General features: G+C 36.2%; 1 protein-coding gene across 1 annotated transcript in view; it reads left to right on the forward strand.

Moving 5' to 3' along the window:
• Positions 1–13,654, forward strand: part of LOC125231358 (polypeptide N-acetylgalactosaminyltransferase 5) — a 78,403-nt gene that overhangs the window by 22,379 nt on the left and 42,370 nt on the right. Inside the window, 2 exon segments of the mRNA XM_048136804.1 lie at positions 10,303–10,469; positions 11,957–12,125. Coding sequence (XP_047992761.1) covers positions 10,303–10,469; positions 11,957–12,125 — 336 coding nt within the window.

Genomic DNA, 13,654 nt, shown 5'->3' on the forward strand with positions numbered 1-13,654 from the left:
AATCGGGTATGATACCATGGTAATAGCCGTCACTCCACGAAAGTAAGGCAAGTTCACGGGACGTTAAAAAAATTATTTATTTATTTATTCCTTAAATTAACATTAACAGCCTAGCTGAACATGTCAATCGTACAGCAGGGTTAGCACATGATTGCCACGAGAGTATGTCGCCGCGAGATAAACTACCCGTCCTTATGACATTAATACAGATAGAAGAAGACGTGTGATATATCTCGCGGCGACATACTCCCGCGGCAATCATGTGCTAGGCCTACAGGAGGGTATAAACATGATACACACACAGGAGGGTATAAACATGGTACTTTTAATATAGAATAGTGTGGCGGTACATAAAATAGTACTCACAAGTGGATCGAACTTGGAGTAGTGATAGACTCCAAGTGACGGGCGTTGATTGCAAGGAATTGCGACTCCGTGCTCGTAATATCCGTATCGAGAACATATCCAGTTTGCTGTCGCTGGCGAGTATGTCATTGTGGAATGAACTGCCGTTTCCGCTATTTCCGAACCGATCGGTACCTTCGAACCTTCAAGAAAAGAGCGTACAGTCACCATCAGATATATCTGAGCGGCCGGGGCGTGCAAAAATATCTGAACACGCCTTATTGCCTTGACAATAGAAGTGTGTTCAGATATTTGTGAGCACCTTGACCGCTCCGATATTTCTGATGGCGACTGTACATCTTAAAGGCCAGCTACCAACCAATCCTTCTGGTGTTTCGGTTGCGGCAGGTCACAGGTGGCGGTGTTCGCTTACCATCAGACTTGTCTGCTCGTTTGCCTACTACCTCATAAAGAAAAACGTTTGTGTGAACTCAGGCAAAATTTTATAATTATTTGATGAACCCTTTTGGTATGGTATATTTTTTTGCTAAAGTGTTATATTGGTTACGACCTGTCAAAAAAGGGCAGCCATAAATATAGTTGTTTGTATTTTCTTGACGATAAATCTAAAACTGCATTCATGAATTAGCAATATTAGCATATATAATATTAGCAAAATTTTTTTAAGGAAAAACAGGCTAATAAATACTTCAATCTGATAACGTACATCACGTTATCAGATTGAAGTATTTATTAGCCTGTTTTTCCTTAAAAAAATTTTCGTCCACTAATAAATAACACGTAATTCATAACACGTAAGTGTTCATGTAAGTCTATTTATATTCTCTTATTTGTGTATGTTTATTCAATTTGTGTGTTGGACATTAGAATAATTATGATTTTTATTTCGAGGCACCTACTCTTTTTGATTATGTTTGTTATTTCCACTACCCAAAGGTTGTCTGGTAGAGATCGCTCTTTAGCGATAAGACCGCCTGTTGTCTGCCTCTATTTATAATCATTTGTTTTGTCTCCACTGTATCTTTTGCTGAGGTGTGCCAATAAAGAGTATTCTATCTATCTCTATCTATCTATAACACAACAGACTACCTATGTCAAATATAATTTATATGTCACTGCGATATTGAAACAACGAGAAGTCGACTACAAAGAGATTACAATGCAATAAGGTGAAAAAGTGGATACATTTCTTTGTAGTCGACTGTACAACACATTGATCTTCTCAATAAAGAACACAGTACTTATATTGAGTCTTACCTAGGGTTGCAAATAGAAAAAACACCAAATGTTTTTTTTTTTTCAGAATTATGAAAAAAAAAAACATGAAAAAAAACCAAGCAGCATGGTTTTTTTTTCTAAATATGTTTTTTTTTTCAGATGAATAAATAATACGACAGTAACGGTTTTTCGTGATTTGTAACAATTCAATAAAAATAATGTACAGTTTAATTCGATAAACATTCAGTATGCAAACGTTTATTGGGGAATCCCTGATGCGGCGTGGAGCGTGGAGAGGCGGTGGTGTTGCCAGTAAATAGTTAACAGTAAATAGCGACAACTACTAACTACAGATTGTGTAAATGTTACTTTTATAAAACCAGAAATTAAAGTTATTAAATTAAATTCGTTTAATAGTTAAAATAAAGTCTACAAAACCGTATAATACTTATTAACTGTTTTGCAAATTCTGAGATTTCGACCTTTAGAAAAAAAACATACTCCAGAAAAAAACTGTTTTTTTTTTCATGTTTTTTTTAAGCCAGAAAAAAAACCGTTTTTTTGCAACCCTAGTCTTACCATATATTTGCCATTAAACGCGAGTACTTAAATATAGGTATGAACTAGTATCAAACACTAAATCAGTGTGTAACTGTAAACAGGCCGTTTACGCGTGCAGGTACTTTCATTTCGATAACGATAATTCTCGTAAACCACATCAATCACCACGTCCTTTCTTGTAGCGTAAGAATTAATTAAAAATACTGGCGTACATCGCTATCCCGCGGAAAATGACTCACACGAGACACGTTTTTACTCAACCTCCATATTTCATTCATGACAAAAAATCTAATATCTGGTAACCCTGTTCATGTGTGCCTCTTGTCTCTTTTTCACATACGTACAGACTTGGAAACCATTCTATTTTTTTCCTCGGAACCTTAAAAACGGGCCACAAGATCATTGTGTCATTACTTTACCATGACAACTGCAGCGTCTGCAGCTAACAATTCATATTGGTTGAGTGTCATGCCAGAAATAATCGATCTTTTATGATAACACATATGATTTGTACGACTTCAGGTATTTGACTCGACTCACGCAAATCGTAACTTTATCACAACGATGCGGGTTAAATTGCTTTTGTGACAACGGTTTGTTTCTCACTTGCAACATTTGCAATTTGATGATGAAACTTTGAATCAATTTGAATCAAATGACGCAATTGAAGTAATTGAACACTATAATTATGAGTTTCTGTCAACAAAACAGTCTCTTTTTATGGAGTTAAAGAGTTCTCAACGTAGGTCAATTCATTTCTGTAAGTAGACTTTTCAAACCCGGTATTAATTACAACTTACCTGCATCAACAGACATATGTAACTCCGTATAGACGGATAAAGTCTAAGAAAAAACGTACAGTCAACAACACAGCTGTGTATACAGACAAAGTGCCAAAATTATGTATACACACCTTTATGTACAGGTAATAAAGTTCTGTATACATATTTTTGGCACTTTGTCTGTATACACAGCTGTGTTGTTGACTGTACCTCAAAGCCATAAAGAAAAAGGTACGCTGACCTAGATGGCGTTACACCTTTGGGGGACGCTCGGCTAGATGGCGCTAATATTAATATTTGACATTTTAACACATGTCACTTTGTTCTCATATTTAAAGTCACACACAGGTCGAACGCGATTAATTAACATTATTTTTACCTTTTGGGAAAAAAGGTAAAAATAATGTTAATTAATCGCGTTCGGGTAATAAAGCGCGAGAACTTAAAGTGTCACTTTGTTCTATTCATGAAGTTTGCGATTTTTTGTTTCAATATCATTTTGATCTTTGAAATTTGCTTTCACAAAATTTATTTTCTAAAGGGTCTTAGGCCGAAAATACACTATCCCTTTTCTCCCAACGTGAAGAAAAAGGACGGCATGTTGCCTTATGATCATATTTCTATGATAGTGCCCTATCGGCCTCACTGAATATCAGTTCAGTATGAAGTCAGCATGTCAGATAAAATAAAATAAAAAGTGACTGCCGTTGTCACTAACAATAACTGACAGGCTGACAGGGCCGTTCTCGTCCGGTCCCTCTAAATATATTCTTGAGCCAAGTTTTTCTCAAAATCTAAATATTTCTATACTTTCGACGAAATTGCATGACTGCCCCAAAACCGCCCTTTCCTACCAACATATTCCTTTTCACCTTTTCTGTATATGAATTTTTAGTAAATGTGGTTATCATTATCAACTACACATCAGTAATGTCACTTTGGTTGCTTTGCCCAGGTTATTTAGGTAAAATATAGGGACTATGTTTGTATGGAGAACCGGTAGTCCCCTTCCTCCTGCCGGTTCATTAAGAGGATCCCCTTCTACCCTAATTTTCACAAAACTGATTGACTATTATAGGCTCAGAACTCTCAGCAAACACATAATAATAAACATTCTGAAGAACGCAACTATTTCAACTCTCTTAAGTCTAAAAGCATGATACGAATGCGTACTTGAGAGATTTATGGTAGTAAAACTGAATTATGGTCTATTACAGTAGCTTTTTTAATTAGCTAGACAAGCTAAAGTACCAGAGAAAATTGTACATAGTAAGAATTCTTAGTCCAGTATTACTTTTCTATATTTTTGAGGAAAAAGTATTATTTTACAGTCGTAAAAAAGTGAAATTAGACGAAGCTAATTGCATAAACTGCCATATGTTAATAATTCATAGGTTTGTTTAAAAATTACAGTATAAATATAGCCGTCAGTAGTTAAATTAACGAAATTAGCACTTTCTAGACAAAAATACTTATTCTTTATAGGTTTCGTTCCTAATAGATTGTCTTTGATATTCTCTTAACGTTAATATTATTATCACTAAGAGAATATCGAACTTCAGACGAGTATTTTGTGTAAAATATATCCACAACGCAAGGGATTGCTTTTAGTTTTGCCATCTAAAAACAGAGATCTTAGAGTTTTAAAGAATCGATTATAGCACAATACTCCAGTTCTTCTATACTCAGTCACCCTGTTGCACACATGGTCGATTCTCCTCACGTCCAAATATATTTGCATCGCGAGTTCATTTCCCCTGTTTTACCATAAATATGTCGTTTGCCGCATACGAGGCGCCATTACACCCTACACCTAATAAAGATGAGTCTCTTTTAATATTCTCGCACGTTTACGTTGGGATTTTTGTTTCTTTTTAAACTCACGTTTAGTGCGGAAATAAATTTCCTTTAGTTGTTTGTTGTAGTGTATGTGTTAAAACCGTCGCATTTCGTAACACTCTTTACATTTTCCTAGTTTTATATAGATTCGTTTGTATCAATATATATGTATATATACTCAAGTCTGTATGCCTATAAGGGGTAGGCAAAGCACATGAAACTATTCTACTTTCAGTGCCATACATAAAATTGCCATTCAGCAGTTTTAGAACTTATGCAAAGTAGAAGGACATCAGCATTATGAATTTAGACTTTTAGTATTCGCTGATACCATATTATTAGGTGGCCTATTAGTAAAAGCTAAACATGTCGTTTATATTTCCCAATTTTTCTGAAAGTACTTTCTTCCGATGCCTACTTTTTTTTTGTTGTTCTTGACCTAAAGAAGAAAAGGTGCCGTGCCAGAAAACACGTTTTACTATGGACTTTTTTAATTTGTACGTGCGCGTGAGATAGAAAAAAACTATCTACTGTGACAAAAGCGCACTCTAAACCTAAGACTTTTTATAAACAGAAAAATCGAAAGTTTTGTTTTTTCAGTTTAAGGTAGGGTTGCCAACTTTTTTTAGGGAAATATAGTATTTTAGAAAATTCCATCTCAAAAATATAGTACACCGAAATAAAATATAGTACGGTACACATAATCGATAACCAAGTCGTAGAGATCGTTCTTTCTGTCCACTCTAAGGGGCTCCATTCGGTTTTCATCGATTTTTGACAAGTTTTGTGTTGAATTGGTTCTCTTATTTAAGTATCGTCGAAAGTTGTATGGCCGAATATCACTCCCCAACTCACGTTTCGCGCAATTTTATTCCACCGAATGTTCATTTCCCAACTTATTGTTTTATTTGCCAAGCTCACATTTACCAACTTAACATTTGGCCTTTTTTAAAAAGCAAACTTTCATGTTGTCGAATGTTTTATTTAGCGTAATATATAACTAGTTGTTTATTGTATGTAATGTACCAAATGTTTTATTGAACACCAACAATATATATGGCGTATTTCCAAAAATATGCAATATTGAGTCTTCTATCACTTTCTAAATTTATTGACAGGTATGCAATTTTTACTTACGGATCTATTAATATTCTTTTAATTTCAATAGTTACCTACTTACTTTTTTTACAAGACCCATATTTAAAAAAAGAATACGCATATTATAAGTACTTATATTTTTTATGAAATTTGACATTGTTTTAAAAACATTTTTACTTCAATGAAATCTAGACTTTTATAAAAATGCAAAAGCGATTTTAATTTTAAACTAATTAAGGCAAAAATTTTGACCAAAGAACCAGCTTCGGTCCTAAAATAGTTCAACTTTGATGCTAAATATCACAAAATCAATGAGCTGTGAAGTAAATAGGTACCTAATTATGGGATGCTAGTTTGTTTAAAGACGATTCTGTTAATATGATATGCTTTAGAAACTATCGTAATATTCATAATACCAATGGATTCAAATCGAAGCTCATCGGAGTAGAGAATCCCCTTAAGAAATGTCGTTATTTAATATATCATGGAAAAAATACAAATGTTTGCAAACAACGGTGGCTTTATACGTAACTGCAATATTTGCAGGTCAGAACGAAGTAATGAAATGTACAGTGAAGGTTAAATATGAATAAAAGCGCGAGCGGAGCGAGCGCGAAATTGTTTTCATTATCGAAACGCCGCTCCTGGCGGTTTGACCCTAGTCACAGAATATATAATAGTACAAGTACAGAAGGCCCACTGCTTTGATGTTCACGAAATGCCGCCTTTTAAATGCCTACAAAATTCTAACAAAGAAACGAGCCGCACGTGCGCAGCGTCGGACGATAGGGTTGCCTATGGATTAAAACGAATCAATACTCAGGTGAAATGTTATGCTATTATATTCCAGTCTTGGGTACTTTCTAGTTATATACCTCTATATATAGTATTTACATATTTTTGTTTAAGTCCCAACATCACAACACAAGCCTTATTACACTTTTCCGTAGGACTTAATCAATAGTAGATCTGTGTAAGATGTCCTATTTTATTCATGATGTCTATTTAACTAAGCACCATTAGCCATTCACACGCGGAAATCGCATATAAAACTTTTAAAAAACTCGCGACGTAAAGTAACAATAGAAAGTGCGAACGTGCGTTCCGTGAGAACGCGCGCCACCCCTGATTAGGCCGCGAACTCGCGGCCGCCAGCATGTACTTGTAGCGCGGCGATAGAATCGCAGAGTGAGCCGCCCCTGCCCTAGTGTAAATTCGCCACTGGCATGGACCCCAAAAATATAGTACTTTTGCGTACTATATATGCTTCATATAGAATATAGTACGCTGGGCCAAAATATAGTACAGTACTATATTATATAGTACGGTTGGCAACCCTAGTTTAAGGACAGAGAAAAATGAGTAAAGTTGATAAATTCTCCTTCACTTAAAAACTCTCTGGCTAGTATAGTTAAAGAGCATTCTAAAACGGTCCAAAATTACTATATCACTTATATGTATTTTGTTAGTACAAGGAACATTTAAAAGCAGCTTTAGATATAATTCAATGAAAGAGAAACTCGTACGACACCTCAAAGGACATCTATTTTCGGCCCATTGTTATTCTTGTTGGGTGGCTAGCTTCTGAAAAAACACTCTTCAGCCCATTAAGATAACCTGTAACTTTTAAAAAGTGGTTCGGGACATATATGGATAATTGGATATACATATATGTATAATTATCCAGTGTCATTTTGGTCAGCTCAGAAATAGCATAGCGACGAAAGGGATACTGCCGGCCTAGTCGAAATGACAATCTTTGACGCTAGATGCCGATCGAAACGCCGTCTGGCTCTGTCGCGCCAATTACGGAAGAGCGATGGAGATAGCTCAACGATATTATAGTAAGCGTTTGCGCATTTGGCTACGTAGTATAGTCGCCATCAGATATATAAGAGCGCCCGAGGTACTCAAAAATATCTGAACACGCCTCTATTGCCTAGGCGTTAGAGGCGTGTTCAGATATTTTTGAGTACCTCGGGCGCTCTTATATATCTGATGGCGACTGTACGTACCCTGAGCTTCCGCGTACCAAAACCGGGTAACTTCAGACAATGAAGTGTTAACGACTTCAACTCCATTAAACTTGCAAGGCAACTTTAGTATCGCGAGGACTTTAGGTTAATGAAAAATTACTGTGTTGACAAACTTTTGTCGTTCAAACAATGGTTATGTTTAGCCGGGTGGATGGTTTTAGACGCCGTTTGAAGTTTTACGGCACGCGAAGAATGGAAATAATGGATATAAGAGCGATAAAAAATACAATTTTATATACATATTACAGTGGCCCACAGGTTACCAAAGGCTTAAAGATTACTAGTGCCTATAGTCAAACGTACAATCGTTGACTTGACGCTTCGTGGCGAACGATACGCAAATGGCTCTGTCACGTCAATACGAAAGAGTGATAGAGAGAGAGGTAACTACAATACACTAGGGTTTGCAAAAACCGGTTAACTTAAAAAACCGGTTAATAACCGAGACTTTTCCTTCAAAACCGGTTAACCGGTTATTAACCGGTTTTGAGGATTTTTAGTAAATGGCTGTACTACGCAATAATTACCATTACCTTTAGGAATTCTGATGTTGATGATATCGTAGCAGGTATTACTTGCACGATGAACATCATTTTTATCCAGTTTTTGGAAATTTTGTAAAATGAGGAAATTGCAAAAAAAGGCTTGTGTGGTTTGAATGTGACGTCAGTTTTGCGTTTTCTAGGCATGTGGCGAAGGTCTACAGCTCCCAGAGCCCCTAGTAATAAAAACAATTGATGTAAGAAAACCAAGATCTCCATTTTACCTTTCTTTTAAAAAATATAGTTTAAAATATACGGTAGACTCCGGTTACAACGACGCTCAAGGGACAGCTGATATTACGTCGTACTAACCAGATGTCGTACAAAACGAATTTCATTTCTTTTTATTAAAAATAATATCTACATATCTATTACTAAAACATTTCAATCAATAGGTTTATTTACAGGGTATTATTATCATAGTATTTTAATACCTTATTTTATTGTGACTAGTTTAGTTAGAAAAAGTCATTTTTAGTTTGCGTGCTCGCTCATCATTTGTAAGTAAAGCTAGTTTATACGCAATCGAAAAATACAAATTGGGTTCTATTTAGCTTATAAGATTAGACCCGAGGCGAACAAATTGTTAAATTTTTAAAAGCAACACTCCAAAAAGTTACATGGCCACAATGTAATCTTGCTACTTGTTGTAGGCAAGACAGGGGGCCGTGCTCGGGTGGAAGTTGCTTTTTTCCTCAATTTACTAGTAAAACTAAAAACGTTCTCGCTCGTCGTTGCAACCAGACGGATTCTGTGTAAAATGTGTCGTAAAAAGCGGCTGGTCGTTAAAATAGGAGTCGTAATAAACGGATGTACTTTAATACTATCACATACGAAAACCAAATAAATACCTGTGCTTATGTCGTTGTAAGAGGTTGGACGTTAGGTCTATGCGGAGTCGTCGTAATAAACTAACCGGACTCTACTCTATTGTATTAAAAAGTATAATTGAGTAGACTCGGGACTAATTTTTAAAATAAAATCATTACAGATAATAATGTTGTCAATGAAAAGTAATTAATAAATCTTTATTAATACAAAACATTAAATAATTACGTATTTTTGAACCTTTTTATGGCTAATTTTGCAAATTTTGAGAAATAAATACAGTTTCGGTTATTAACCGGTTAGACTATAAAAACCGGTTTTTAACAGAGGCCAAAAAGTCTCGGTTAACCGGTTTTTCGGTTAACCGGTTAACCGGTTTGCACACCCTATCGTAACTAATGTAATTTTTAAACCCCTAAGAACCTAACAACAAGTTTTAAAGGCCTAACAACAATTTAAGAACGAAATTAAAGAAAACACAAACTTTATAGTTGTTAAATAAATTTGATACTTGAGAGGAGATAATATGAAAATGTATAACAAGATGGAGGTTGGGCACAGTTTATTCTCTCTAGGATAATGCAAATTATGCAAACACGGCACGGCGCTCATGTAAATCGCCGAAGACAAATATTGTTAAATTAAATACCTAGTTCTACAAGTAGGTAGAAGCTTACCTTAGTTTGACGACCGGTCTGGCTTATCATCTCAGTAAGCCTGTTATTCACGAGATGAGTGTCATTTTTATTACCACGCGGTTGAGATACAAATAATGGTCACGTAGACAAATAACACTATTATAATTACCTGGCTGCGTAGGAAAGATGCCAATGAACGTTTCATAACGAACGAAACGCAACGGTCTCTGTAGCACCGCTGTCGCGCTTAGACCAATGTCGTGGTTGGGCCGTAAGACAGAAGAAGATAGGTACGTTGCAGAGAGTAAAAGATTGGCATCTTTTCTACGCCTTAACTCCTCCACGAGAGCTAGCCAGGGCTAGCTTGTTTCTAACTTTACAAATAATTCCACAGATGCAAAGAGAAGGGTTACCCAGCGCTTCTCCCGACCACCAGCGTGGTTATAGTATTCCACAACGAAGCTTGGACTACTCTCATCAGAACCATCTGGAGTACGATCAATCGTTCGCCGAGGCCGCTGCTCAAGGAAATCATTCTAGTCGATGATGCTAGCGAGAAAGGTACATTCAAGGCTTTATAAACGCTTTACAATCCTGATTTTGCTAATATTAATTCGTCTGTATCTGATCTGATCTAAGATGACCAGTGATCGGAACTATGGGAGTAAAACTTTAACAAAAAAACCGAAATTATTATTTTCAGATCAGTGTTAAATTTAAATCTATAGCTGAATCCAAGATTTCCAATACTTTACTCATATTCCAAGGATATTAATATTTTATGGCTGCAAGAACTCTGTAATGTCCACTTAGCAAGTTTTGGTAACGTTTTACTCCCATAGTTCCGATCACTGTAGGACGATGGAAGTATGACAGAGGAAGACATGCTGCTCCGACTTAAATGACTGGGATATGATAATGATGAATTTGTCTGTATCTGTGATGAGACAGGAACACAATTGAAATAATCTAGCCCCGTAAATTTTTATATGGATTTACTTTGTATGAAATATAAAACTTTAGTGCTCGGTAAAACTTTGGTAACGGAGCACTTATTTCATTACTTATTCAGTGTTGCCGGAACTCGTTCATAAGTTACGTTTCGTGTAATAATAAGTCACTTGTTTGTTCTTTCATTGTTTACAAAACAAACAAAAAAGTGACTGTTTGAGAAAGCATATTTGTCATAGCCGCGGGTCATAATTTACTAGATATTACTTAAATGTTTTTAGTGTCATAGATCCAGATTAGGATAAATGCAAATCACTTTGTTTTTTGCACTATTTGTCCATATGTCGCCCTTTCCTATTGAGTGAGATTAAGTCTTTGGATGTTCGTTGGTCTCCTGGCTAATATTCTACTAACACGCACCACGCGCTCTTTAAAAAATTATGAGATCATGAATATTAAATGCGCTAACTGCTTGTCTTTCGTAAAATCACGCATTTGCAAAGTGTCTCCCAGATCTGAACGCACTTTAATGACTTAACCCTTAAATGCATGATTTTTTTCTTTTAACTAAAAATTAATAATGTGATAGACAATGGTTTTCTGACTCTAGGAAAAATAATAAAAAAATATTTAACATCGATTTTAATACTAAATCAGTGTTAAAATAGGCTAAATCTTACTTATATAAATATATAATTAAGTACTACTAAAATTTATAAGAAAACTTTTACTACTATTAAAAAGGTACACTATTTGAGAAACCCCTATGATAAAATGATTAAACATAAAATAGTTACTAACTCTGAAAAAATCTGCCTGAATCATGTACTAAAAATCACCATCATCCAGTTTTTTCACACTTTTCCGCCATTTTTTCTTAAATAAAAACATTATTTCCAACCATTTAAGAGAAAATGGCGGAAAAGTGTAAAAAAAAACTGGATGATGATACAGATCTAAGAAAAATAAATAAAAAAGTCCAGCTTATATTTTGGCTAGTTTATTAAAAAATACATGCATTGTAACCAAATGGCAACAATATGCATTTAAGGGTTAAGTCCTTGTATTTTTCACTCATATATTGCTTATTCACGCAGAACATCTCGGCAAGAAACTGGAAGACTACATAAAGACACTGCCGGTACCGACGCATCTGTTCAGAACGGAGAAACGGTCCGGTCTCATCCGAGCGCGTCTGCTCGGCGCGAAACACGTCAAGGGTGACGTCATCACCTTCCTCGATGCCCACTGTGAATGCACTGGTAAGTTATACACTTCTATTAACAGCCAATGAGAAGCTAGAAGATGTAGTCTTCTAGCTTCTCATTGGCTGACACACCTTGACGACACTTGCCACCCTGACTACCGAACCACCTGTCAAGGACAGAGAGATGCTCCGATTTCATCCGAACGCGTCTCCTCGGCGCGAAATGCATCAAGGTGACGTCATCACCTTCCTCGATGCCCACTGTAAATGTACTGTAGTTGTATATTTCTAAGTTGTATCTTTTTTCACTCATCTAGCATAATTCTTGAGTTTTCATAAAAATTTAACTAACCCCGTTTTTGAGCACAGATGCATACTGCATTCAAGTGCGTTTTATCAAGTGGATCTATTTCCGCTGTAAAAGTAACGCGCTCGGTCGTCATGGGATATTCCCAGTAGATGTTAAGAAGCGCAATATAAATATTGTAGTGATAAGACTGCTTGTTGTTTACCTCTTCTTAATTTTCTGTTTTATTTGTTTTGCATTTCGGGACTGTAAATAGTGATTAATACTGGGAATTACCCTCACAACAAGCACATGACATAAGTTGAGCGTTAACACTTTCCTTGAAGTCCTTAGATAACTAAAGTTCGATCTTGTTCGTTGTATACTCAACGCAAGAACTGTGATAAAGTTACATTCAGCGGAGTCCATAGACATATTAAGTTCTTTATCGCCTACCTTTCTAGTCTATACATGAATTTCTTGCCCTATATGGTTGTATACCGACTACTAGATAGTCAAGCTAGACTGAGTTCAGTAGTCACCAATTAGTTTCTTCGGGTCTGAATCGTCGAACATCACGGCCAGTTTCGGATGGTACCACAACAAAACGCAGTCCGCAATAAAAAAATAGATAGATAGATATAAAGGCTTACAAAAAACAGGAAAAAAGAAATGTTAGTACACCGCTTAACTTAATTTATAAATTAATAGATCCCCAGATCGCGGTCCGTCATTTGATGACCCCTGGGGCCCATTTCTCAAAACTGAAAGATACAAGCGGAAGTCTCTTTCCAACTTGTCATATTAGACATTGACTACCACTTGTAAATTGTAACTTGTAGCTTCGAGAATTGGGCCCTGGTTTATACGCACGGAAGGCACTTTGCCATCCGGTATCTTGAGGTAGTGCCGAGCGGAACAAAAATACCTCTCCCGATTGGTGGCGGGTTAAGAATTCCACCACCCCTTTCCTGTGGGGTATGAGCCGACTGTGGAAGATGGGTTCAATTGTGTTGTGGGCGATAGATTATCAGCAATATATCGAAAATTCCTTTTTTTTTAACCCCTTGATTGCTAAGAGGGGCGTTGAGACTTGAGCGGTTTCATGTGCTCTGCAACAACTGCCCTTTGGGAATACGGACATGAATATGTATGCATCCAGTTTAAAGGGTAACCCGTCAAACGTAAACAAAAACACACTCCCACGTGGTTCCACTATGACTCTTCAAAAAACAGGTCGACACTCGACCCAATTACCGCTAACGAACGCCTTGCATTCTATATTAAAGTGGCTAATCTACT

This window comes from Leguminivora glycinivorella, chromosome 11, assembly GCF_023078275.1.
Source record: "Leguminivora glycinivorella isolate SPB_JAAS2020 chromosome 11, LegGlyc_1.1, whole genome shotgun sequence".
In the NCBI taxonomy this organism is placed as follows: Eukaryota; Metazoa; Arthropoda; class Insecta; order Lepidoptera; family Tortricidae; genus Leguminivora; species Leguminivora glycinivorella.